This window comes from Elgaria multicarinata, chromosome 5 (assembly GCF_023053635.1).
Source record: "Elgaria multicarinata webbii isolate HBS135686 ecotype San Diego chromosome 5, rElgMul1.1.pri, whole genome shotgun sequence".
NCBI classification, from domain to species: Eukaryota; Metazoa; Chordata; class Lepidosauria; order Squamata; family Anguidae; genus Elgaria; species Elgaria multicarinata.
The window spans coordinates 132,222,474-132,249,432 of NC_086175.1; the positions used below are offsets into that span (position 1 = coordinate 132,222,474).

Genomic DNA, 26,959 nt, shown 5'->3' on the forward strand with positions numbered 1-26,959 from the left:
CTCTGGGAAGATCGAGAAGCGATCCTAGATTTATATTCACTTTTTAAAGCATAATTCAGAGTGCCATCTAATCTGGCTGGCTGTGGCTCTCCAAGATGTTGGGTAATGTTCCTGCTGTCCATTATCCTTTAATGGGAGGAATTCAGCCTGGGATCTTCCGCATCTGAACCAAGTGGTGTCATAGAATCATAGAAGAGCAGAGTTGGAAGGGGCCTACAAGGCCATCGAGCCCAACCCCCTGCTCAATGCAGGAATCCACCCTAAAGCATCCCTGACAGATGGTTGTCCAGCTGCCTCTTGAAGGCCTCGAGTGTGGGAGAGCCCACAACCTCCCTAGGTAACTGATTCCATTGTCATACTGCTCTAACAGTCAGGAAGTTTTTCCTGATGTCCAGCTGGAATCTGACTTCCTTTAACTTAAGCCCGTTATTCCGTGTCCTGCACTCTGGGAGGATCGAGAAGAGATCCTGGCCCCCCTCTGTGTGACAACCTTTTAAGTATTTGAAGAGCGCTATCATGTCTCCCCTCAATCTTCTCTTCTCCAGGCTAAACAGGCCCAGTTCTTTCAGTCTCTCTTCATAGGGCTTTGTTTCCAGACCCCTGATCATCCTGGTTGCCCTTCTCTGAACACGGTCCAGCTTGTCTCCGTCCTTCTTGAATTGTGGAGCCCAGAACTGTATACAATACTCTAGATGAGGCCTAACCAGGGCCGAATAGAGAGGAACCAGTACCTCAAGTGATTTGGAAGCTATACTTCTATTAACGCAGCCCAAAATAGCATTGGCCTTTCTTGCAGCCCTATCGCACCGTTGGCTCATACTCAGCTTGCGATCTACAACAATTCCAAGATTGTCACCATCCAGCTTTCGCTCTGGCCTGCCTAATTACCTAATCAAGACAGAACAGAAAGGTAGCTGCATTATCACTAGTGTCTAGAACAAGGTTGTGGATGGTGAACAGTTCAGGTCACAATAGATTACAAATAACACACTGCGCTAACGTAGGACGTACTGTCAGGAGGTGGGTCAGCAGTGGATCCTGGACCTTGGACCTTAGCTCTCAAGTCCTTGAAATGCATCGTCCCCAAATTTCCAAGCCCCCCTTTTGACACGGCCCTAAAGCCACTGCCGACAGGGTGTTTCGCGGTTCCTGCGATAGGATTTGGGACGGAGCTGAAGCACAAGCTTCGCACGCAGAAGAACTCCCGCTTAAAAACCTGGGGAGATGCTGCCAGTCACTGCGCTGGATGGAGCAGCAGTGGTCTGACTCCGTATAAGGCAGCTTCGTATGTTCCTAGTTGTGCAGACTTTATACTGTTAGTTTTACCCTACCCAGTGCCTGTTTACCCTACCCTGTGCCTGTTTGCCTTCTCTTCCCCTCCTTATTGTTTTACTATGATTTTATTAGATTGTAAGCCTATGCGGCAGAGTCTCGCTATTTACTGTTTTACTCTGTACAGCACCATGTACATTGATGGTGCTATATAAATAAATAAATAAATAATAATAATAATAATAATAATAATAATAATAATAATAATAATAGTAAAAGGGTAGGTGATCAGCTCTACAGCAGCTGTCAAAACCTCTGGGGGTTGAACCTGTAGCCCAGTGGTTCCCAAACTTTTGTATTTTGTATTTGTGTTTTTAACCTGTTGGTTGTTTTATGATGGTTTTAATTTTTGTGAACCGCCCAGAGAGCTTCGGCTATTGGGCAGTGTAAAAATGCAATAAATAAATAAATAACTAAATGACTGGTCACCGCCCATTGGTTCCACACACTCATGCCCAGCGCCCCCTACCCTGCACTATAAAAATCATTATTCAGAATAGCGGTTTTCAACGACCCACTAAGGAAGAGAATAACAATAAAATTCAAAACAGTGACAATTAATTGAATATTTATTCAAAATCCAATTGCATTTCTTTAGTTTATTCAATTAAACGTAATTGACGAACTTGATCCAGTGATATCATCTTTTCAAAGTCTGATAGTCACTTAGCAAGAATATTAGATATCCCATTTAGTAACTAGGGTAGAGAACCTCACTATTCTGTAAATTCTTAATGGGATGGATGGGCTTGATGATGTGATACTCGTTTCCCAATGTCTGGTTTAAAGTCACTTAACGTGAGTCTTAAATCACCACGTTTAGTAATCCGGAGTCGATTTCTTTGCTTGGAGAGAAGTAGGCAGACCACACTAAAACCACATTCCACCACATATGATGTTGGAAATGCAACCAGGAGCTTCTGAACCGCTCTCCATAGTGCAGGATAGCGATCAGAAATTTCCTTCTGTAACCAAAACTCCTGGTATGGAAAAGACCACCACAAGCGCCCCCTTGCCATCCCGTTGCCTCTTAACGCCCCCTATGCCATCCCACCGCCCCCAAGGGGGCAGGACCACCCACTTTGGGAACCACTGCTGTAGCCGTCCAGTCTCCCATGCTGAGCATCTTTCAGACCTTTCATCTGGTTGTGTTTCAGCGGAAATGCACATCACCAACAATGATCCACGATGGGTCGGAGCCTGGTGGCTCGGTTTCATATTTGCATCCAGCGTGGTAGCCGTTGCCTCGATACCTTATTTCTTCTTCCCGAGAGAACTCCCTATAGAGGTAAGGACCTGTTTGAGACTGGCTAAAGGCACAAGCCCTAACCAGTAGCTTTGTTTGCTTTTGTGCAGACTTCTACTGTTACTTTCTACTGTTAGTTTTACCCTACCCAGTGCCTGTTTACCCTACCCTGTGCCTGCTTACCCTACCCTGTACCTGTTTGCATTCTCTTCCCCTCCTTATTGTTTTACTATGATTTTATTAGATTGTAAGCCTATGCGGCAGGGTCTTGCTATTTACTGTTTTACTCTGTACAGCACCATGTACATTGATGGTGCTATATAAATAAATAAATAATAATAATAATAATAATTTTCATAGAATCATAGAATAGTAGAGTTGGAAGGGGCCTCTAAGGCCATCGAGTCCAACCCCCTGAATCCACCTTAAAGCATCCCTCTTGAAGGCCTCTAGCATGGGAGAGACCACGACCTCCCCATGATCCACCCACCCTCTGGAAAACCCTTCCTCATGCAGTTCAGGAGGCGGAAAATGCAACATCCTTCAAAAGGCGGGATACAAATAAATATAATAACAACATAATAATAACAGCTGCTGAAAGCATATCTTTCCCTGGACTACAACTTATTCTGGTTTTATATGACAGTTTTAAATTTTTGAAGTTTTAAATCTTGATTTGTATATTATGATTTTAATTGTAAACTGCCCAGAGGGCCTTGGCTGTTGGGCAGTATAAATACGTGAGGCAAAGGAAGTGAGGCAGGTGGCAACCAGGAGGAGCAGGGCCTTCTCTGCTGTGGCACCCCGGCTGTGGAATGAGCTCCCTAAGGAGGTTCGCTTGGCACCTACGTTATATGCTTTTAGACGCCAGGTGAAGGCCTTTTTATTCTCCCAGCATTTTAACAGTCTATAAATACATTTTAACATGGTGTTTTAAATGTGTAATTTTGCATTGCTGCTGTTTTTATCAGGTTGAGCTTTTATATGGTATTTTATATTCTGGTTTTATACTGTTGTTTTATACTTTGAATGTTTTTAATTTTTGTGAACCGCCCAGAGAGCTCCAGCTATTGGGCAGTATAGAAATGTAATTAATAAATAAATAATAAATAAGTAAATATGTAATAAATAAATAAATAAATATAAACCCAAGCCTGCCAGCTGAACTGGTTCACTGCAGCCTTGTTTATTTATTTATTTATTTATTACATTTCTATACCGCCCAATAGCTGGAGCTCTCTGGGCGGTTCACAAAAACGGGATTCTCGTGAAATGGAAAGTAAGGGCAGTCCAACCACTGGAGCAGGCACCAGTGTGGTTTAGTGCTGGACATGGACCAGAGAGGGGGAGAATCATAAGGCCATCGAGTCCAACCCCCTGCTCAATGCAGGAATCCACCCTAAAGCATCCCTGACAGATGGTTGTCCAGCTGCCTCTTGAAGGCCTCTAGTGTGGGAGAGCCCACAAGCTCCCTAGGCAATTGGTTCAATTGTCGTACTGCTCTAACACTCAAGAAGTTTTTCCTGATGTCCAGCCGGAATCTGGCTTCCTGTAACTTGAGCCCCATATTTTGTGTCCTGCACTCTTGGAGGATCGAGAAGAGATCCTGGCCCTCCTCTGTGTGAAAGAGAGGCCTGAATCCATATCCCAGCTCTTCCATAAAATAACCTGAGTGGATTGGGGCCAAGCACTGTCTCAGCCTAGCCTCCCTCACAGAGCTGTTGTGGAGGTTAAAAGGGGACAGGGACTTATATAAGCCAGCTGGGTCCCTCAGAGAAAGGTCAGGATATCAGTAGGACCACAAGGGTGCCTCCAGACAAGGCTTTTATCGCGCAATCACAAATGCTGAGTTCGCATAATATTATCCCTCCAGTTATCCTGCACATTTTCTGCACTACTTGCGTTCCACAAAAGTGCACAATGGGGGGGGAGGGGAGTTTATGTTGCGACGGGTTTGAGAAGCAGCTGGATTCCAGGAGTCATGAAATGAACAAGAATCCAGGGGGGATTCCACACGTCGTACTGAGGCCGCTTCTATGCGACCCCAAAACGATCGTGTAACTTGCCTTTGGAAGAGCCGAGGGAGAGGCGTCCTTGCCGCCGCTGCCGCCCATAGACCTCCTCGCCGGCCGGCGAGGAGGTCTGTGGGCGGCGGCGGCAGCGGCAAGGATGCCTCTCCCTCGGCTCTTCCAAAGGCAAGTTACACGATCGTTTTGGGGTCGCACTGGGGTCGCATAGAAGCGGCCTCAGTACGACGTGTGGAATCCCCCCAGGTGAGTAAGTGCACCATGACAATTGCCCAGGTGAGAAACACCTGAGATTTTTATACGGCCCAGGCATGGGAATGTGTGTATCTCTTCGATGAGGGGAATGCTCATGTTTCAGAGAGTCAAGATGTAGACCATTGGAAGATGACAAGCCATGGAATGCGGAGTGGGCGGGCCTATGACCTCACGCACTTTTCTTTAGTCAATGGTGCAATAATAATAATAATAATAATAATAATAATAATAATAATATTTATTTATATAGCACCATCAATGTACATGGTGCTGTACAGAGTAAAACAGTAAATAGCAAGACCCTGCCGCATAGGCTTACAATCTAATAAAATCATAGTAAAACAATAAGGAGGGGAAGAGAATGCAAACAGGTACAGGGTAGGGTAAGCAGGCACTGGGTAGGGAAAAACTAACAGTAGAAAGTAACAGTAGAAGTCTGCACTTCTACTGTTATTATTATTATTATTATTATTAATAATAATAATAATAATAATAATAATAATTTCTGATCTTGATGCACCCTTAGAGAAGGTCTAAGGCCTTCCTTCTTCTCACATCAGTCCGTTGGTTTCTGTTCACCACTCTGCCGCAAAGATCATCTTCTTAGCTCGCCGCTCCGACCATGTTACTCCGCTTCTGAAATCTCTTCATTGGCTTCCAATTCACTTCAGAATCCAATATAAACTTCTCCTGTTAACCTTCAAAGCTTTTCACGGTCTAGCTCCTTCCTATCTCTCCTCTCTCATCTCACACTATTGCCCCGCTCGTGCTCTTCGCTCCTCTGATGCCATGTTTCTCGCCTGCCCAAGGGCCTCTACTTCCCTTGCTCGGCTTCGTCCATTTTCGTCTGCTGCCCCTTACGCCTGGAACGCTCTTCCAGAACATTTGAGAACTACAAGTTCAACCGCAGCTTTTAAAGCTCAACTAAAAACTTTTCTTTTTCCTAAAGCTTTTAAAACTTGATGTTGTGCAGACTTCTACTGTTACTTTCTACTGTTAGTTTTTCCCTACCCTGTGCCTGCTTACCCTACCCTGTACCTGTTTGCATTCTCTTCCCCTCCTTATTGTTTTACTATGATTTTATTGGAATGTAAGCCTATGCGGCAGGGTCTTGCTATTTACTGTTTTACTCTGTACAGCACCATGTACATTGATGGTGCTATATAAATAAATAATAATAATAATAATAATAATAATAATAATAATAATAATAATAAAACTGGCTGTAAAGGAAAGAGGTCTTAACTGTTTCCTAAATGGCTAAATTGCATCCCACTTATTTATGGGCAGTTTTCCCGAAAGATCCGATCAGGCAAACGTGTTCTCGTTGGTTCTGAGAAGCGGGTGCTTGTTTTGTAACCTCAGCAGAACAATTGCTGGCAATTTGCCGCACGAAGTATAGAGCAGCAGCATTTGAAATGAATTGCTCTTTTCCAGTGAGACATAAAGCCGAGACCCTGGTCGCGTTTGATTGTTAACAATTTCTCGGTATGCTTTATAACAGCAGCAGTGATAATTTTTATAGCCTGGACATTTCCCAAGCTGGGAAATTGCTTTCTTCTCTTCATCTGCATTTTCAGTAGGAACTCTGCTTGTGTAGAAGGCCCAGAAAGTATCTTAGCACTGTATCAGGATATATTTTCTGCACATACATCTTTTTTTTCTAGGAAGGAGTTGTTTTGGGAAGAGGCAATTTTGAGCCAAGGAACTGAGGAGAGAGAGGAATGCCATTTCCCCAGGGCTGGTGCTACCATAGAGGCCACTCAGGCGGCCGCCTAGAGCGTCAAGCTAAGAGGGGTGCCGGGCAGCACTCACGCACGTTGGCTGTGAGCTGGCCCGGCCCGAGAATTCACCTGGGCCTGCCTAGCCGAAGCGAAGCCAGGGACGCTGGGGTGGGGGGCGGCTCCACGTTCGGACTACTGCCCGGAAGCCGCCCTCCCAGAGGAGGAAGTCTGAACGTGGAGCCGCCCCCCTCACCCCAGCGCCCCTGGCTTCGCTCTGGGAGGGCGGCTTCCAGGGGAAGTCTGAACGTGGAGCTGCCGAAGCGAAGCCAGGGATGCTGGGATGGGAGGTGGGCGGCTCCACTTTGGATTTCCGGAACGTTAATAGGGTGTATGGGGTCTTTGAGTGAATGCATGTGTTCATGCGTGTGTTTGTTTGGAGTGAGTGATGCTGAGTGTGTGTGTGCACACGTGTGAGTTGGGGGGGATGATTTGGAGGTGACATTCCTATTAAATAATGCATTTTAGACCCATAGACATTCCTCTCCAATTTGTTTGCTATAATTGGCATGACGTATTTCTTGCACTTTAAAATAAATTTAGCAGTTTCAAGTTTTGTGCTTCTTATTTTTTTCCAGGAAACATAAATCAAAGTTGGCATTTTTGTGTGTGTGTGTGTGTGTGTGTGTGTGTGTGTGTGTGTGAAAGTAGCTCACCTTGCCTAGGGCGCAAAATAATCTGGCACTGGCCTTGCATTTCCCTAACCATAGCCTTTTTGCTGGAACTGCTTTGTCCCACAGAATTTCCAACTTCTTTCCCCTTCCAAGCATATGTTTGGATCACTGTGCAGGTTGGGATGCAAAGCAGCTGGAGTCAGAAGTAGTTGCAGCAAAACCAGAGTAGGAGCATCATCACCCCAGAGGGGGGGGATCCATTGTTCCCTCATTACTTCCTCTTTCGAAAGAGGAAATAAATGTGCACGTGGCCCGTTCAGTGGCCCGTTTTGATCGCGCTGCGTCTTCTGCACGCAGCAGGAAATAGCAGCAACTTCCGTCTCAAAAATAATTTGGATTTACCGGGGTCTTTTTTTCTGTTGCACAAAGAAGGCTAGAAGGGGCAGGAGGTGCATGGGACGCAGACAACATCGTGAGTAGAACCTGCGTAAATCCATGAGTGCCCACTAACGAGTGTGCAATAAAACGCTTGTCTGATGATGATGTAGGTGTGGGAAGGGTTAAGCACACTCACCCGCTGCTTCTGTACTTCTTCATGCTGCTTCCCATAGACAGTTTTCCCCAACCTGGGTCCCCCCAGATGTCTTCTACTATAATTCCCCTGCTACCTGACCATTGGCCATCCTATGTAGGGCTGGAGACTAAAACACCTGGAGAGACCCAGATTGGGGAGGGCTGCCGTAGAAGAAGTCACCTGTATTTAATACGCACCCATGTACGCAATGCATGTTTTGTCCCTCAAAGGTACTTGTCTTAACCAGGTTTAAAGCTGAACTAGAAAGCCATGAAGTTTTAGAGACATACAAGTTAAATGCCATCAGAAAGACAAAGCAGATAAAAAGCTTCATCCCACGTACCTGGGATGTGGGCCAGGATCTCTTCTCGATCCTCCCAGAGTGCAGGACACGGAATAACGGGCTCAAGTTACAGGAAGCCAGATTCGAGCTGGACATCAGGAAAAACTTCCTGAGTGTTAGAGCAGTATGACAATGGAACCAGTTACCTAGGGAGGTTGTGGGCTCTCCCACCCTTTTGGCCTTCAAGAGGCAGCTGGACAACCATCTGTCAGGGATGCTTTAGGGTGGATTCTTGCATTGATCAGGGGGTTGGAGTCGACGGCCTTGTAGGCCCCTTCCAACTCTGCTATTCTATGATTCAATGATTCTATGATCTGTAACAGCGAACTCGAGTGCCAGACTACAAATTGCGAGATTCTTTGGGGGAAAGTATGGCAATAAAACTGGCATAAAACTGGCATCACACCATGGCATTATACAGGTTTTATGCCAGTCTTCCCCAAAAGCATCCCCAAAAGGTATACTCTCTGTGTTGTGAAATGTAAGGAGGTAAAAAGCGCAAGACTTGTGCACAAGGCTCTCTTTTAAAATGTGGCAACGGGGAAGAGGCAGGCCGTAACCCTAATGAAGGAAGCAAGCTAGCAGGTTGGATTAAACTGGGCTAAACTCTTCCGAATTTGGGAATGAGATTGATAAAGTGATCACTCGGTGGAGTTCCCTGGAGCGTGGTCAAAGCTTGGCTTTCAGAACTATTGCCCTTGGCAGACAGATCCGGAGACGTCGCAGGAATAGTTATGTGTTACATCTCGCCCGTTGCTAGGAGGAGACTGCACGGAAGAGCTTTGCAGAAATGGACAAGAAAGATTTAATGAATGCGCTGAGAACCAAACCTGAAAATCTGGAAAACGTTTCTCTGATGCAGTTCATCAAAAGTAAGTCTGTGTATATTGTCCATCTAGAACAGCCTTCCTCAACCTGGGGCGCTCCAGATGTGTTGGACTACAACTCCCAGAATGCCCCAGCCAGGCTGGGGCATTCTGGGAGATGCAGTCCAACACATCTGGAGCGCCCCAGGTTGAGGAAGGCTGATCTAGAACCTCTGCTCTGCTCCATTTTAACCAGCCACTGAGGAGCAGTGGCTACTAATATGCATTGATGAAGGAGCAGAGACAGCCTATAACCTTCTCTACTGGTTGCTGAGGAAATTCCAAACACGCTGTGAAATGGTAGCTTTAAAGCTCTGTTGGAATGCTGCAGCATATTTATTTATTTATTTATTTAAAAAAATTATATCCTGCCCTCTATCACTAAGAACTCAGAGAAAAACATACAGTATAAAACAATAAATATACACATTTAAAAACAAATTAAACCATGATCCAAGTTCAAACAATATATAATTTAAAAGCAATAGATGCAGTTAAAACAGTTAAAACAATGTGCCAGTGAGTTTAACCATCAGAGGCTTTGTTAAAAAGCCATGTTTTTACTTGGTGTCGAAATGAAATCAATGTTGGCGCCAATCGGGCCTCCCAGGGGAGGGCATTCTCCCATCATAACGTATATGTTGCATTGGTGGGATGCGGAGAAGGGCTCCTCCAACAGATCTAAGGTCTCGAGCAGGCATATATATGGAGAGGCGCTCTCTCAAGTATCGAGGTCCCAAGCCGTTTAGGGCTTTAAAAGTCATTACCAGCACCTTGAATTCTGACTGCAAGCATGTAGGCAGCCAGTGCAGTTCCTTTAAAACCGGTGTTATGTGGTCTCTGTAAGATGTACCCGCCAGCATAGCTGCTGCATTTTGCACTAGCTGCAACTTCCGCATCGTCTTCAAGGGCAGCCCCACGTAGAGTGCATTGCAGTAGTCTAATCGGGAAGTTACCAGTGCATGCAACTACTGTGGCTAGGTTGTCCCTGTCCAGGAAAGGCCGAAGCTGACCCCAAGTACTCCGTGCCACAGAGTCCACCTGGGCCTCCAGTGACAATGATGGATCTAGGAGTACTCCCAAGCTACGTACCTGCTCCTTCAGAGGGAGCGCCACCTCATCCAGAACAGGTCGCTTACCCAATTCCCGGACTCGGGAACCACCAATCCACAGAGCTTCCGGCTTATCAGGATTCAGCCTCAGTTTATTGGCCCTCATCCAGCCCATTACACCCTCCAGGCACTGGTCCAGCACCTTCACAGCCCCAGCTGACTCCGACGACAAGGAGAAGTAGAGCTGAGTATCATCAGCATACTGATGGCACCCAACCCCCAAACCCCTAATGACCTCACCCAGCGGCTTCATATAGATGTTGAACAGCATGGGGGACAGAATAGAACCCTGTGGCACCCCACAGCTTAATTGCCATGGGGTGGAACAGGAATCCCCCAATACCACTCTCTGGGATCGGTCCCGCAAGTAGGAGCAGAACCACTGTAACACAGCGCCTCCTACTCCCACCTCGCAGAGCCGACCCAGTAAGATACCATGATCAATGGTATCAAAAGCCGCCGAGAGATCCAGGAAGTTCAACAGGGTAGCACTCCCCCTGTCTTTCACCCGGAGTAGGTCATCAATCAGAGCCACCAAGCCACCAGGATGATCAGGGGTCTGGAAACAAAGCCCTATGAAGAGAGACTGAAAGAACTGGGCATGTTTAGCTTGGAGAAGATAAGATTGAGGGGAGACATGGTGGCACTCTTCAAATACTTAGAAGGTTGTCACACAGAGGAGGGCCGGGATCTCGTCTCGATCCTCCCAGAGTGCACACGGAAAACGGGCTCAAGTTAAAGGAAGCCAGATTCCAGCTGGACATCAGGAAAAACTTCCTGACTGTTAGAGCAGTATGACAATGGAATCAGTTGCCTGGTGAGGTTGTGGGCTCTCCCCCACTAGAGGCCTTCAAGAGGCAGCTGGACAACCATCTGTCAGGGATGCTTTAGGGTGGATTCCTGCATTGAGCAAGGGGTTGGACTCGATGGCCTTGTAGGCCCCTTCCAACTCTGCTATTCTAGGAAGAGGGGCCGACCAAGGGCAAGATGGATGGATGATATTCTGGAGGTGACAGACTTGACCTTGGGGGAGCTAGGGGTGGCAACGGCCGACAGAAAGCTCTTGCGTGGGCTGGTCCATGAAGTCACGAAGAGTCAGAAGCGACTGAACGAATAAACAACAAATGATTCTATGAAGGCTGTTTCAGTGCCGTGCCCTGGCCTGAAACCAAACTGAAACGAGTCCAGATAATCCATTTCTTCCAAGAACGTCTGAAGTTGCCCGGCTACCACACACTCAAGCACCTTGCCCAAAAAGGAGATATTAGCAATGGGGCGGTAGTTCTCACATACCTCTGGGTCCAGGGAGGGCCTCTTCAGGAGAGGGCGCACCACGGCCTCTTTCAAGGCGGCAGGCAACACTCCCTGACAGAGGGAGGCATTTACCACGCCCTGGACCCACCCAGCCAATCCACCTCTGCTAGATCGAATTAGCCAGGATGGGCAAGGGTCAAGCTTACATGTAGTGCGACGGACGGATTCAAGCGTCTTGTCCACATCATCAGGCTGCAACAACTGAAACCGATCTCAAAAAACGTGATTAGATGGGGCACTGTACACCTCCCCAGGCTCTGCGATAACTGTGGCATCAAGTTCCGAGCGAGTCCGGGCAACTTCCTCCTCGAAGTGCCTAGCAAATTTATCACAGCAGGTTACCGAGAAGGTTATGAACATTTGATTTAGAGATCTGTTATCAATCAGAATAATGCAGATTTTTTTCCTGTCCGGTCCAATAAAACACTTCCCATCTCCCCAGATTGAGCTAAATGCCTTATTCTTCCTTTAACCCAGCTAGTTTTATTTCCATCAAACAGCAACGTATTTTCCGTCTGCCCCCATTACACAAGATCGTTGTGAGAATAAAAGAGCAGGAAAGAGAGCCCTGTTCACTTGTCCTGGGGGCTGTCTTCACGGTACCGAGCGGGCTCCGCGGGGCCCCCAAACACTGTGCTTTTACTCCTGCAGGATTGCACCAGATAATCCCCACGCCAAGAAGCAAGCGCGGGGTTTATGGCGGTCATCCGCCCCCTCCCCTGCCCCTCCCTGAGACAAGAAAAGATGTTAAAGCAGTGTAGGGTGAGGCGGAGGCAGCTTGGGAAAAGAAAATATTTTATTTTAGGAGGAAGAGGAGCTGGCAGCGGCAGCAGTAGCAGTTTGGGGAAGAAAATAATTTACTTTCCTGAAAGGGAAACTCTTCTCCCCATAGCAAGGCAGTGCAAGGCATTCCAGCGGCCATTCAGTTCACCAGCCCACTCCCTGCCCAGGTGGATGGCGACCAATGAGAGGTTGAACCAAAACACACGAAGGCTGCAGTTGATAGTAACCAATGATAAGGAATGCCATCAGGCACACAACTGCGTATCCATTTTAACAATGAAATCAGACAACAGTAGTATCAAGAGTCAGAATAATGACTTCTATTTTTTAATAATTATATCAATTTTAAGCAGTTCAGTCAAGCAAAGGTTGTATCAAGCGTCGGAATAATGACTTCTAAACCGTTGTATGGATGACAAAAACATAAGGCAAATGGTTGCTTTTTTGATATCTTAACAATAAAGTTATAACAACAGACTGAATTATTTTTAATTGCACTAAGTTATTTAGTTATTCTAACAGGAATCCGGTTATGTGTCCCGTTTCGTCATTATTTCAGACTTCCTCGGATGTACAGTCTTTAAAGTCTGTAAATAAATAAACATTACTTGAGTAAATAAGCTTATTGGGTGACAAAATTAACTTTCAGAAAAACAATTCAGAAAAACAATTCAGAAAAAAAAACACTCAGATTCCATATGCAGATTACACAGAGGTAAGGCACTCACCGCCACATATGAGCAAAGGCCGTGTCTGATTTAATTGTTAAAATTGATGCGCAGTTGTGTGCCTGTTGGCGTTCCTTATCATTGACCAATGAGGGGTTGCCATCTGCCGGGAACGCCCCTGGAGCGGTTCCGGAGCTCTTTTTGCCCCACGGTGGCTTCAAATCTACAGCTGTGTCATCTAACCCAGTGGTCCCCAACCTTTTTGGTACCAGGGACCGGTTTTGTGGAAGACAATTTTTCCACGGACCAGGGGGGTGGATGGGTTGAAGGGTTAGGGAGGCGCCAAGGGGTGGGTCGCCCCTTTCCTTGCCAGCCGCAGCCACTCTCCCTCCCTCCTCCTCCCACCAAGCATCAGCCCAAGCTGCGACCTGCTCTCCATTCGGAGCGCCGATGGCGCCGTGTGCCTCCAGCCCACCCACACACAAGGCCCGCCATGCCTGCAAGCGGCGGTGGCGGCCAGGGTCGTGCCTGCCTGGTCCCCGAGAGGGAGGAGCGGAGCTGCGGGAGCCTCCCCACCCCCGCCGCCACACCCGGAAGCCGCTCTCCCACAGTGGCTCTGAGAGATGCTGGAGTGGGGGGCGTGGCTTTGCTTCGGCTGGGTTGGGCGCCCAGCTGAAGCGAAGCCAGGACGCTGGCGCGGGCAGGCGGTTTCAGAACAGCGCGCCCGGAAGTCGCTCTCCCACAGCAGCTCTGAGAGATGCTGGAGGGGGGCGTGGCTTTGCTTCGGTTGGCTTGGGCGCCCAGCTGAAGCGAAGCCAGGACGCTGGCGCGGGTAGGCGGCTTCGGAACGCTGCACCCGGAAGCCGCTCTCCCACAGCGGCTCTGAGAGATGCTGGGGGGGGGGGGGCAGGTGTGGCTTTGCTTCGGCTGGGTTGGGCGCCCAGCTGAAGCGAAGCCAGGACGCTGGCGCGGGCAGGCGGTTTCAGAACAGCGCGCCCGGAAGTCGCTCTCCCACAGCAGCTCTGAGAGATGCTGGAGGGGGGCGTGGCTTTGCTTCGGTTGGCTTGGGCGCCCAGATGAAGCGAAGCCAGGACGCTGGCGCGGGTAGGCGGCTTCGGAACGCTGCACCCGGAAGCCGCTCTCCCACAGCGGCTCTGAGAGATGCTGGGGGGGGGCAGGTGTGGCTTTGCTTCGGCTGGGTTGGACGCCCAGCTGAAGCGAAGCCAGGACGCTGGCGCGGGCGGGCGGCTTCAGAACGGCCCGCCCGGAAGTCACTCTCCCAGAGTGGCTTCCGGCCGGGCACATTGTTCCAAAGCCCCCCACCCCACCCCAGCATCCTAGCTTCGCTTCGGCTGAGCAGGCGAGATGGTGCACCGCGCCCAGGTACGCTGGGGTGGGGGTGGGTGAATGAAAGCAGCTCACCTGCACGGCCCAGTTCCTAACAGGCCATGGACTGGGGGTTGGGGACCCCTAATCTAACTGACGCCATGCAGATTTGGAGCCACCCTGGGGCAAAGAAGATGTCAAGACAGCACCCTGCACTCCTCGAAGGAAGATAAAATGTAACAGAGAAGAAACGTCGCTGCAGCAAACTCTAGGTGAAGGCAGGAGGGCCTCAGAGTCCAGCAGCAAGAAGGGGTGTGTGTGTTGTTGCAGGGGTGACAAGAAAAGTATTGAAAGAACTTTGAAAGAAAAGTATACACCAACATCCTAGTGAGATCCTAGTGATATAGGGCGGGATACAAACGTTTTAATAATAATAAAAAAAAAAACCAAAACATTACAATCACTCCATTGGCTGCCAATTAGTTTATTTATTTATTTATTTATTTATTACATTTTTATACCGTCCAATAGCCGAAGCTCTCTGGGCGGTTCACAAAAATTAAAACCACAATAAAACACCCAACAGGTTAAAAACACAATTACGAAATACAGTATAAAAAGCGCAACCAGGATAAAACCACACAGCAAAGTTGATATAAGATTAAAATACAGAGTTAAAACAGTAAAATTTAAATTTAAGTTAAAATTAAGTGTTAAAATACTGGGAGAATAAAAAGGTCTTCAGCTGGCGACGAAAGGAGTACAGTATAGGCGCCAGGCGGACCTCTCTGGGGAGCTCATTCCACAACCGGGGTGCCACAGCAGAGAAGGCCCTCCTCCTAGTATTATTTATTTATTTATTTATCATACTTATACCCCGCTCCTCAGCCAAAAAAGGCTCTCGGAGCGGCTTACACTTCGCAAAAAAGACACTTCCTTTGGCAGGGGCTCACGGAGAAGGGGAGGAGGCGTTCCTTCAGATAACCTGGCCCCAAACGTTTAGGGCTTTAAATGTCAATACCAGCACTTTGAATCGGGCCCAGACCTGGACTGGCAGCCAATGAAGCTGGAAAAGGACTGGCGTGATGTGATCTCACCAGCCAGTCCCTGTTAATAACCTTGCTGCCCTATTTTGTACCAGCTGAAGCTTCCGGACCGTTTTCAAAGGCAGCCCCACGTATAACGCATGGCAGTAATCCAAGCGAGAGGTTATCAGAGCATGGATAACTGTAGCTAGGCTATCTCTGTCCAGATAAGGGCGTAGTTGGTATATCAACCTAAGCTGATAAAAGGTGCTCTTTGCCACTGAGTTCACCTGTGCCTCCAGTGACAGTTCTGGATCCAAGAGCACCCCCAAACTACGGACCCGATCCTTTAGGGAGAGTGCAACCCCGTCCAGGACAGGGCAAACATCACCTCGCCGGACAGATGAACCACCCGCTAACAGTACCTCCGTCTTTTCTGGACTGAGTCTCAGTTTGTTAGCCCTCATCCAGTCCATTACCGTGCCCAGGCACTGGTTCAGAACAGTCACTGCCTCACCTGGGTTTGATGAAAAGGAAAGGTAGAGCTGGGTATCATCCGCATATTGATGACACCTCAGTCCACATCTCCGGATAACCTCCCCCAGCGGCTTCATGTATATGTTAAACAGCATAGGGGATAAGATAGAGCCCTGTGGAACCCCATGGCTTAGGAGCCACGGCACAGAGCAATAATCCCCCAGCACCACCTTCTGGAATCGGCCATCCAAGTAGGAGCGGAACCACTGCAACGCAGTACCTCCAACCTATCCAGAAGGATACCATGGTCGATGGTATCGAAGGCCGCTGAGAGGTCCAGGAGAACCAACAGGGTCGCACTCCCCCTGTCTCTCTCCTGACAGAGGTCATCCCACAGGGCGACCAAGGCAGTTTCCGTTCCAAAACCAGGCCTGAAACCCGATTGAAATGGATCTAGATAATCCGTTTCATTCAAGAGTGCCTGGAGTTGTCCTGCAATCACCCGCTCAAGCACCTTGCCCAGGAAAGGGATATTTGCCACTGGCCTGTAGTTGTTAACATCTTCCGGGTCCAAATTAGGCTTCTTCAGGAGTGGTCTGATTACCGCCTCTTTTAAAGAAGCCGGCACCACTCCCTCTCTCAAGAGGCTGGCACCACTCCCTCTCTCAAGGAGGCATTTACAACCTCCTGGACCCAGCCAGCGATCCCCTCCTTATTTGATGTAATGAGCCACGAGGGGCAAGGGTCAAGCACACAGGTGGTTGACCGGACTTGGCCAAGCACCTTGTCCACATCCTCGGGCCTCAATAACTGAAACTCATCCAATAAAACTGAACTGGACGGCGCTCTGAACGTTTTCAGGTGAAGTACAAAGTGTTGGTTATTACCATTAAAACCCTACGTGGTTTGGGTCCTGGTTACCTGCGGGATCGCCTTCTCGCATACAATCTGCCCCACACACTCAGGTCCTCTGGGGAGAACTTACTCCCGTCAGCCAAAACTAGGCTGACAACCATTACACAGAGGACCTTCTCTTCTGCCGCCCCTGGACTGTGGAACGGCCTGCCGGAGGAGACTTGTCAACTTACCCTATTTCTTCGATTCTAAGACACACTTTTTTCCCCATATAAACATCTCTAAAAATGGGGTGCGTCTTAGAATCGCAGGTGTGTCTTAGGGTTTTTTTTTCTGTTGGTGGTACTGAAATTAGTGTGTGTCTTACAATCGAAGAAATACGGTAACACTATCTTCAAGCTTAAGACAGCTATAAAGACTAGTCTCTTCCAGCAGGCCTACCCAGATGAATTTTAAACCTAAGAATTTTAAGATTTCCTGATTGCTATTTTAATATTGTATCATTTTTATATGCTCTTTTAGTCAGTTTTATGCATTTGGTTTATATTCTATTGTACTTAATGTTGTTCCCCTCCTCGATCCAAAGGGAGAGGTGGGTAAGAAATAAATAAAATTATTATTATTATTATTATTATTATTATTATTATTATTATTATTATACTATTAGCAAACTTTCCTTAAATATATTCTATTAAATACTGTCGTCCCCGCTAACCCTTTCAAATTATGGGGGAGATCTCGCTCCAAGTTGCATAGAGGAAGTCATGTTTACCTCTGTATGGGGTGGATTTTCCTACTTTACAATTTATTTATTTATTTATTTATTACATTTATATACCGCCCCACAGCTGAAGCTCTCTGGGCGGTTCACAAAAGCTAAAAACAGTAAACATTTAAAAAGTATACAAAATTTAAAAGCCATCAAAGACATAAAAACAACAGTATAAAAACAGCAGCATCCATTTAAAAAACAACAATTCTGGGGTCCATTAAAAACAAACTTAACGTTGTTAAATGCCGTTAAAATGCCTGGGAGAAGAGAAAAGTCTTGACCTGGTGCCTGAAAGATAACAATGTTGGTGGCAGGCGAGCCTCATTGGGGAGATCATTCCACAGTCAGGGGGCCACCACCGAAAAGGCCCTCTCCCTTGTTGCCATCCTCCGAGCTTCCCTCGGAGTAGGCACTTGGAGGAGGACCTTAGGTGTTGAGCGCAGTGTACGGGTAGGTTCATGTCGGGAGAGGCGTTCCATCAGGTATTGCGGTCCCAAGCTTTATAGGTTAAAACTAGCACCTTGACTTGAGCTCGGAAACGTATAGGCATACATTTACTTTCAAAACATATACTTTTTTGTTCCAGCAGGCCTTTGGAGAATAATCTGGCCCTCCATCTATGTCAATGTCTTATAATTTTGTTGTGTATTTTAAACGTTTATGGTTTTGTTCCCCCCCCCCCATGTATGTTTTAAACTTAGTAAGCCGCCTTGAGGCCCAGCATTGGGCAAAAGACGGGATAATAATAATAATAATAATAATAATAATAATAATAATAATAATAATAATAATAATAGGCAGTCAATGCAAGTGGGCCAGAATCGGTGTTAATCTGGCCGCTGCATTTTGCACAAGCTGCAGCTTCCGAACCATCTTCAAAGGCTGCTCCACGTAGAGGGCATTGCAGTAATCTAATTTGGAGGTTCCCAGAGTATGGACAACTGCATGTAAGGCATTATTGTTTGAAGTATCTGCCAGCTTTTAGCCCATGGTGCCCACTGTGTTTGCAATGAAGCCACCTGGTCATTTGTTACTCTTTCCTCCGGTCTGTTGCAGAGTTTCCTGTGGTTTTGCTGAGAAATCTCAAGAATCCAATCTTTGTCGTGACTATCTTGGCTCTGATCAATCTCTCTTGCATGATTGCTGGCATAGCAACCTTTCTGGCCAAATTCCTGGAGCGGCAGTTCACCCTGACAGCATCCATTGCCAATATGATCATAGGTATGTGCTATTCTCCTCTTCCCCGGTCACATGATCTATGACACCCATATACAATTTCTGTCACATTAGTTCTGTCATAAGAGGGAGCACTGTGCCAAATTTCTGCAGGATTCAATTTTCAGTTCAGAATTAGTTCTTTCGTGTGTGTGTGTGTGTGTGTGTGTGTATGAACAAAACTCCTGCCAAAAGACAAGTCATGCCAGCAAAAGAATATATATATGTAAAAAATGCACGGTGTTATCCCTCCCTCTATGCATTATTATTATTATTTATTTATTTATTTATTTATATCCCACCTTTTGTCCAATACTGGGCCTCAAGGCGACATTACAAAACTTAAAACATATACATTTAAAACCTACCAATAGAAATATACAAAGTTAAAAATATATTAAATCTATTCCAATTTTAAAATATTTAAACATTTAACATGACAATTCTAAAAGTCCTTGGCACAGACGGAGGCCCCGATTATTTGCCAAAGGCCTGCCGGAACAAAAAAGTCTTTGCCTGCTTCCGAAAGCCCATCAAGGAGGGAGCCAGCCTAGCTTCCCCGGGAAGAGAATTCCAGAGCACTGGAGCAGCCACTGAGAAGGCCCTCTCCCATGTTCCCATCAGGCATGCCTGTGAAGATGGTGAGACTGAGAGAAGGGCTTCCCCTGAAGATCTGAAAGCACGGGCAGGCTCATAAGGGAGAATACAATCTTTCAGATAACCTGGACCTGAGCCATATAGGGCTTTAGAGGTCATAACAAGCACTTTGAATTGTGCCTGGAAACAAACAGGAAGCCAGTGGAGCTGTTTTAACAGGGGAGTTGTGTGCTCCCTGTAACCAGCTGTAACCAGTCCCTGTAACCAGTCAACACTCTGGCTGCAGCTCTTTGAACCAGCTGAAGTTTCCGAACGCTCTTCAAATGGACAGCTCCACGTTCTGATGTCCAGCGCGCGCCGGATGTCAGAACGTGGAGCCGTCTGACCGCTCTCCTCTAGCTTCCCAGCTTGGCTTCTGCTGGGCCCACCCAGCCAAAGCCAAGCCAGAACACTGGGGGGGGGGGGGCGAACAGACAGCTCCATGTTTGGCCCCCACCCCAACTTCCCAGCTTGGCTTCAGCTGGGCCCTCCCAGCCAAAGCCAAGCTGGGACGGTGGGGGGGGGGGGACGAACGTCTCCACGTTCTGACTTCTGGGCACGCCGGAAGTCAGAACGTGGAGCCGCCCACCCCACTGCAGCGTCCCGCCAAGCCAGGAGGACTTCGGGTAAGGGATAGGTAACGTACCTGGGGTGGTGGTGGGGTACGGTGGTGGTGGTGGGTACGGTGGGGTGGGGGATGGGGTGAAAGCAGCTCACCTTGCCTAGGGCGCAAAAAAGACTGGAACCAGCCCTGGGAACACCTGCTTTAAACTGGCAAGCACATGTTTGTGCCTGTGCCAAATGATGGTCGAAATTGGGACATCCCTTTTAATGAAGGGCAAAAGCCTTTGCTAAATCCCCCAGGCCCTTTTTATCTTAGTACCAGTAAGTGCTATCAAAGAACACAATAATGGTCTGGCTGGATCAAGGCCCTGCCTCATCTAGCATTCTGTCTCCAGTGGCGGGCAGCCAGATCAGAGCGGGGTGGGTTCTCTTGCTGGATATCCAGGACACTGATGCCTGGATTTTTAGCAGATCAATGTCAGTCGATCAATGTTAATAACAAAGAAAAGCAAGAAATTATCGTTACCGCGATGAAGCATTCGGCAGGCCTGGTTCAACCAAAGCAGGATGGGCATGTTGGGGAAGTTGCAGGGACATTTGATTTCCATTCTCTTCCTCCATCCCCTAGGCGCTGTCAACATCCCTGCTGCCATGTTGGGAATGGTACTCGGAGGTGCCGTCATGAAGAACTGCCACCTCAGCCTCAAGCAGGCGGCCGTCATGTGCACCGTCAGCATGGGCCTTTGCGTCCTCTTTCAATTGCCCCTCGTATTCCTGGGCTGCCCTACGCAGGAGGTTGCAGGCCTTGACCACTCTGGAAGGTACTCTGGGCCGTGCGAGAGAGCCTTGCTCTGACGTTTCAAGAGAAACGGCAAACAAAACTTGTCTGGCTTAGGTTAGGAGAGGAAGGAAAGCCCTCAGGTTCAGGGATTTTCACAGTGTTTCTTCATTTTTAATCAGTATTTTATGTATTTTATGCTTGCTGTTGTTCCCCACCTCGATCCAATTGGAGAGGCGGGTAAGAAATAAATTATTATTATTATTATTATTATTATTATTATTATTATTATTATTATTATTCCTTTGTTTTGCTCCCTTTCCCTTGTCTTTGATCTGCTGTGTTGTCCTCTTTTGTGTCTAGACCTTTTTGCCTCTTTTTGCCTCACATCCCCATCCACCCTAGGTCACACAGAGGTAGGGCGCAAGGAGACTCACCCAGGGCCAGGCAGAGGGGGGCCCAGTGGAGCCAGTTGGCATGGGCCTACGATTTTGAGGGGGGGATAGAATCATAGAATCATAGAACAACAGAGTTGGAAGGGGCCTACAAGGCCATGGAGTCCAACCCCCTACTCAATGCAGGAATCCACCCTAAAGCATCCCTGACAGAGGGTTGTCCAGCTGCCTCTTGAATGCAAGTCCCCCTGGTAGAGGCAACGGGGGACCTTTTGGTAAAGATTTGTTACAAAGTAGTTCAGATATTGAACTTGAGATTGGGCAATATTTCCCCAACTGTCCTCATCACGTTGTGCGTTTTTCTGTCATTGCCAGCAACAGCGGCCTCTCATGAGAGGAGCCTCAGTGTCCTAAAATGAATCAAGCCGAAGGCAGGGGCGGAACCAAGGATAATCTTGCAAAATATTATTTGTATAGAAAAGGATTTCATGAAGGTGCCCTTCGCGTTTCGGACAAGAAACGTCCTTCCTCAGGGCCATTCAAAAAGGTTTTTACAGTTGTCTGCTCAATGAAATAATAGGAGACAAATGTAAAAACCTCGTTGAATAAGCCCTGAGGAAGGACATTTTTGTCCGAAATGCGTAGGCATCCTTCATTAAATCCTTTTTCTACACAAATAATACTTTGCAAGATCATCCTTGGTTCCGCCCCTGCCTTGGGCTTGTTTTCTCACTCCCTCACGGGGGTTTCTCGTCTCTTCCTGCATCTAAAATGAATCAAGTCATACTTTCGGTCTGCAACGGTGCAAGAATGTTTGAATGGAGTAGCAGTTTTGAACATTAACATTGACAAGGCAAAGTTGCTTGATTTTTCTGTTGTTGATGATGATGCATTTGCCCAAAGAAAAGCACGTAAAGCATTTCTGAATGTGAAGAAGTGTCTTATATACATCTTGAATAAAAGTGCTTGCAATTACTTTTTTTATATAAATTGTTCTAGTTCATATGTATTTAGAACTGATAAAAAATACTTAATGAGCAGTTTGAAATGGGGCCTAGATTTCCCATCTGGCCTGGGCCTATGACCAGCTTTGCCCGGCCCTGGACTCATCCTGGACCTTCAGCATTCATACCGCCCTCTTTTTCTTTTCCTTGTAATTAAAATGATCTTTAGACTCTCTCAGATTTCTACCATATCTTCTCCTCATTCTCCTTTCCATCCCTTTCCTACATGTGTATGGGCAGGTTATTTTTTTTTTAATATTTAATGTACAGGACCTAGTGCTACAAACATAAATACGATTATTAATGGTAATCCTTATTATTATTATTATTATTATTAAAATATTTATTTGTATCCCACCTTTTGCCCAATACTGGGCCTCAAGGCGACCTTACAAAGTTTAAAACAAACATTGTAAAACCTACGAAAAGAAACGGACAAGATTTTTTTTTAAAAAAAATAAACGTTTAAAATACACCGCAAAATTATAAGTCATTATTATTATTATTTATTTATATAGCACCATCAATGTACATGATGCTGTACAGAGTAAAACAGTAAATAGCAAGACCCTGCCGCATAGGCTTACATTCTAATAAAATCATAATAAAACAATAAGGAGGGGAAGAGAATGCAAACAGGCACAGGGTAGGGTAAACAGGCACTGGGTAGGGTAAAACTAACAGTATAAAGTCAGAACAAAATCAAGTTTTAAAAGCTTTAGGAAAAAGAAAAGTTTTTAGCTGAGCTTTAAAAGCTGCGGTTAAACTTGTAGTTCTCAAATGTTCTGGAAGAGCGTTCCAGGCATAAGGGGAAGCAGAAGAAAATGGACGAAGCCGAGCAAGGGAAGTAGAAGCCGAGCAAGGGAAGTCATTAATGTTAAGTATATGAAAGAAATACTTGCTTAGTCATTAAAATTGTGTGTGTATGGCTATCTCAGGGTTAAACAGAGAAAGTCTATCTGTGGGCAATTACCTTGAGATAGAGGCTGTTCTGGGAACCTTGCCAAGATTCTAAGTTAGCCTCATCACAGCTGTATGTAATGTAGATAAGAATTGTGTAGATCTGTATATAGTTTCTCACTTGTGTAAAATGGAACTGATCACTGCTTACTGATCACTGCTCTATGATCACTGCTCTCTGTGTATGCCTCAGTGTGCTGATCTGAACTGATCTGAATTGAACTGCACAGAAGCCTGAAGGAAATAAACCAGCTCTGCTGTGTAAGACCTGCGTGATGTGTGTTTGTTTCTGAGCACAAACAGAGTTCCAGAGAGAGAAAAGTTCTGGCACAATAACCCAACAAAGGTTATGGGCCCAGTCCAGTCCAGTCCAGGCAAGTCTACGCCAGCCTAACCCAGGCAGAAGAACCAGAACTTGATGGGAACGGTGCAGTATCAGAACCAGGAGTCTGCTAAAACAGAAAACTGTTGATGAAGGAAGACATCAAGCTAAAGCCAGTGCTGCAAAGTGAGGAAAAATCTCAGTCGGCTGACTCTGAGGAGGACTCTGAGCAGGAGGACGGTGAGATACCAATTCCTAAAGCAGAGGAAATGGCAGGAGCTAATATGTCTGGTTTGCATCAATTGTTGGAAAAGCTGAATGACTCTAACTATGCATTATGGTCTTACAAAATGCAAATGTATCTGATTCAGGCTGAACTGTGGTATGTAGTCACAGAGGATCCACCAGATACAGCAGATCCACAGAATGCTAAATGGTTTAAGGACGATGCAAAAGCAATGGCAGTTATTGCATTAGCTGTGGAAGACTCTCAAATTGCCTTCATTCAGTTTTTGAAAACATCAAAAGAGTGCTGGAATGCGCTACAAGCTGTATATCAAAGAGAAACAGCGGGCAGTAAAGTAATTCTAACCCGGAAACTGTATGGAATGAAGCTGAAACCAGGGGAGTCTATGTCAAACCATTTGAAAAGCATGAGAGAAATCTTCAATCAACTCAGGGCACGAGGGATGGAGTTTACAACTATACACCAAGGGCTTTGCTAGACCTGCCGGGATAAGCCGGCAGGGAGGCGGGGCTACGGCGTGCTGAGTTTAACGCGCGCCGCCCAGCCTCCTAGACGGCCGACCCGCAGGGACGACGGAAGCCCTGCAGCGTCGGCCATGTTTTTTTTTTTTTAAAGGGGCCATGTGGGCCCGAAGCCGCCGGACAAGGTAAGTGCCTTTTTTAAAAAAAAAATAACCTCCCCCCTGCCATCCCCAATGCCTCCCTGCCCACTCTTTCCCCGCTCGTCTTCCCTGTCCCCGATGCCCGTGCCGCCCGTCCATGAGTTTTTTTTAATTTAATCCCCCCCCATCCGCCCCCCCACCATCTCCTTCGTCGCCCTCCGCCCCCCCCACCATCTCCTTCGTCGCCCTCCGCCCCCCCACCATCTCCTTCGTCGCCCTCCGCCCCCCCACCATCTCCTTCGTCGCCCTCCGCCCCCCCACCATCTCCTTCGTCGCCCTCCGCCCCCCCACCATCTCCTTCGTCGCCCTCCGCCCCCCCCCCACCATCTCCTTCGTCGCCCTCCGCCCCCCCCCACCATCTCCTTCGTCGCCCTCCGCCCCCCCACCATCTCCTTCGTCGCCCTCTGCCATCTCCCCCCCCCCGGATCACCCACCTCCTGGCACGATGGGCACAGCGCATCGTGCCAGGTCCGTGGCTTTTCGCGGCTCCTCGCGAGTAAGCGAGGAGCCGCGAAAAGCCGCGGAACTCTCCACACTTTCCCCAGCTCCGGCCTGAGGCCGGAGCTGGGGAAAAGGCGCACCATAAGCGACTTCGCTTATGGCGGGTAAGACGAGGCTTCAGCGCGGCCTGTCTGCGGATTCCCCTGTGCGTCATCTGGACGCACAGCAGGGAAGCCGGGACAGAATGCGCGCTAAGGCCTCGTCTAGGAAGGCCCCAAGTCTATGTGATTTTGTCAAGTCTTGATTCATCGTACGACGCGGTTGTCACCATGATGGAAAGTCAAGAGGAGAAAAATTTAACCCTCGAGTATGTAGCTGGAAAACTACTGGAAACCTATGAAAGAAGACAAGCTTCAAAACAACAGAGCTTTAAACATCCTGTGGCTGTATTTCAACAAAGCCATAAATCTTCTGATGTGGTGGCTGCATTAAAGGCAAGGAAATGCTTTAACTGTGGTTCCACAGGACACTTAAGGTGGGATTGCAACAACAACAAGAAGAAAAAGCAGTCGACAGCAAAGTGGAGAGAAGAAAACAACTTGAATGAAGCTGAATCAACAAAGAAGTGTCTTCTAGCAAGAGTCAAAGAGACAATGAATCCTTGGTTTTTGGACTCTGGGGCTTCAATAAGTATGGCAAAAGACAAACTTTCATTTGTAACCTTGGAAACTTCTACTTCAGAGCAAAAGTGTGTTACCCTTGCAAATGGAATAAAAATCCAGATTTGTGGTGTGGGTAATGTATATTTTGATTGTCTGGGAGTTGAACTACAAAGTGTTTTATATGTACCAGAATTGGAAACAAACCTTCTAAGTGTGTTTCAGTTAACAGAAATGGGGTATGAGGTTTGTTTTACTGAAGAAAATTGTACTATAAAACAGGGAAACAAGGTGTGTGTGCAGGGAATAATGAAAGAATCTTTGTATGTGATTAATACTTGTACAAAAAATGAAGTTGTAGCCAGCAAAGTCACAACAAAAACAATAGCCAATTGCAAACCACACCGAGAGTGTATCCATTTAACTCATAAAAGGTTTGGTCACGCTAACTATAAAATAATTTCTAAGATTCCAGAATTGTGTGAAGGGGTGAAAATCAAACCATGTTCTAACTATGTAGAATGTAATGTATGCAGTGAAACCAAGTGTCATAAGTCAAACATTCCAAAACATAGTGAGAGAACAACAAAAAGAATTTTTGAATTAATACATGCAGATCTTGCAGGTCCTTTTGAGACAAGTCAAGGAGGAAACAGATTTTTCTTGTCTATTGTTGATGATTACAGTAGATTTGGATTTGTGTATGTGTTAAAACAGAAGAGTGAAACTTTTGGAAAGTTCAAAGCGTTTGTTAAGTGGAGTAAAAATAGATTTAAAGAACCTATAGCTAATCTAAGAACGGACCGGGGAGGTGAATTTCTCAGCAACCAATTAAAAAAATTCCTCAGTGATGAGGGTATACAACATGACCTTACTGCTCCATATTCACCATTTCAAAATGGAGTTGCAGAAAGGAAAAACAGAACCTTGCAGAACATGTTAAGAGCTCTATTGAAAGAGTCAGGATTGTCTAACCTGTTCTGGGCAGAAGCTTTGTCCACCTCAAATTATTTGTTAAACAGGCTTTACCACTCTGTACATGAAAAAACCCCATATGAAATGTTTTACAAAAGAAAACCTAGAGTGTCACATATAAGGGTTTTTGGAAGTAAATGTTTTGCTCATGTTCAGAAAGAAAACAGACCAGGAAAGCTAGCTCAAAGAGGTTTGGAATGTAAACTGTTGGGATATGATACACAAACAAAAGGCTATCGTTTGTGGTCTCCATATCACAAAAGTGTAATTGTGAGCAGAGATGTAGTTTTTCATGAACAAATGCAGGAAACAAAACAGTATGTAAGTTTGCCTGTAGAACAGAAAGCTGTAGAAACAGAAGAAATTCCTGAACAATCTCAGCAAGAGAGGGATGGGGAAGAAACTGTAGAGGAGGAAACTATGCCTGTAACTATGCCAAGACGATCAGAAAGGGAACGCAAAGCTCCAATTCGTTATTCAGATGAATACCAAAGCAAACAGGTTTCTCATAGAGCTTTACTAATAGCCTATGAACCTACTTCATTTGAGGAAATTCAGGAAATGGAATCTACAGAAGCTCAGGGCTGGCATGAAGCAATGTCAGAGGAAATCAGAGCAATGGAAAAAAATGAAACGTGGGAGCTAGTACCTTTACCTGAAGGTCGTAAAGCCATTACCTGTAAATGGGTATTCAAAGTAAAACAAAATGAGAAAGGACAGGTGGAACGTTCA

At 46.6% G+C, this 26,959-nt stretch overlaps 1 protein-coding gene across 1 annotated transcript in view; it reads left to right on the plus strand.

Moving 5' to 3' along the window:
• The window catches only part of SLCO2B1 (solute carrier organic anion transporter family member 2B1), an 80,141-nt gene that overhangs the window by 32,000 nt on the left and 21,182 nt on the right, over positions 1–26,959 (plus strand). The window contains exons 6-9 of the mRNA XM_063127871.1: positions 2,490–2,620; positions 8,933–9,044; positions 18,427–18,591; positions 20,414–20,606. Coding sequence (XP_062983941.1) covers positions 2,490–2,620; positions 8,933–9,044; positions 18,427–18,591; positions 20,414–20,606 — 601 coding nt within the window. The remainder of the gene's footprint in view (positions 1–2,489; positions 2,621–8,932; positions 9,045–18,426; positions 18,592–20,413; positions 20,607–26,959) is intronic.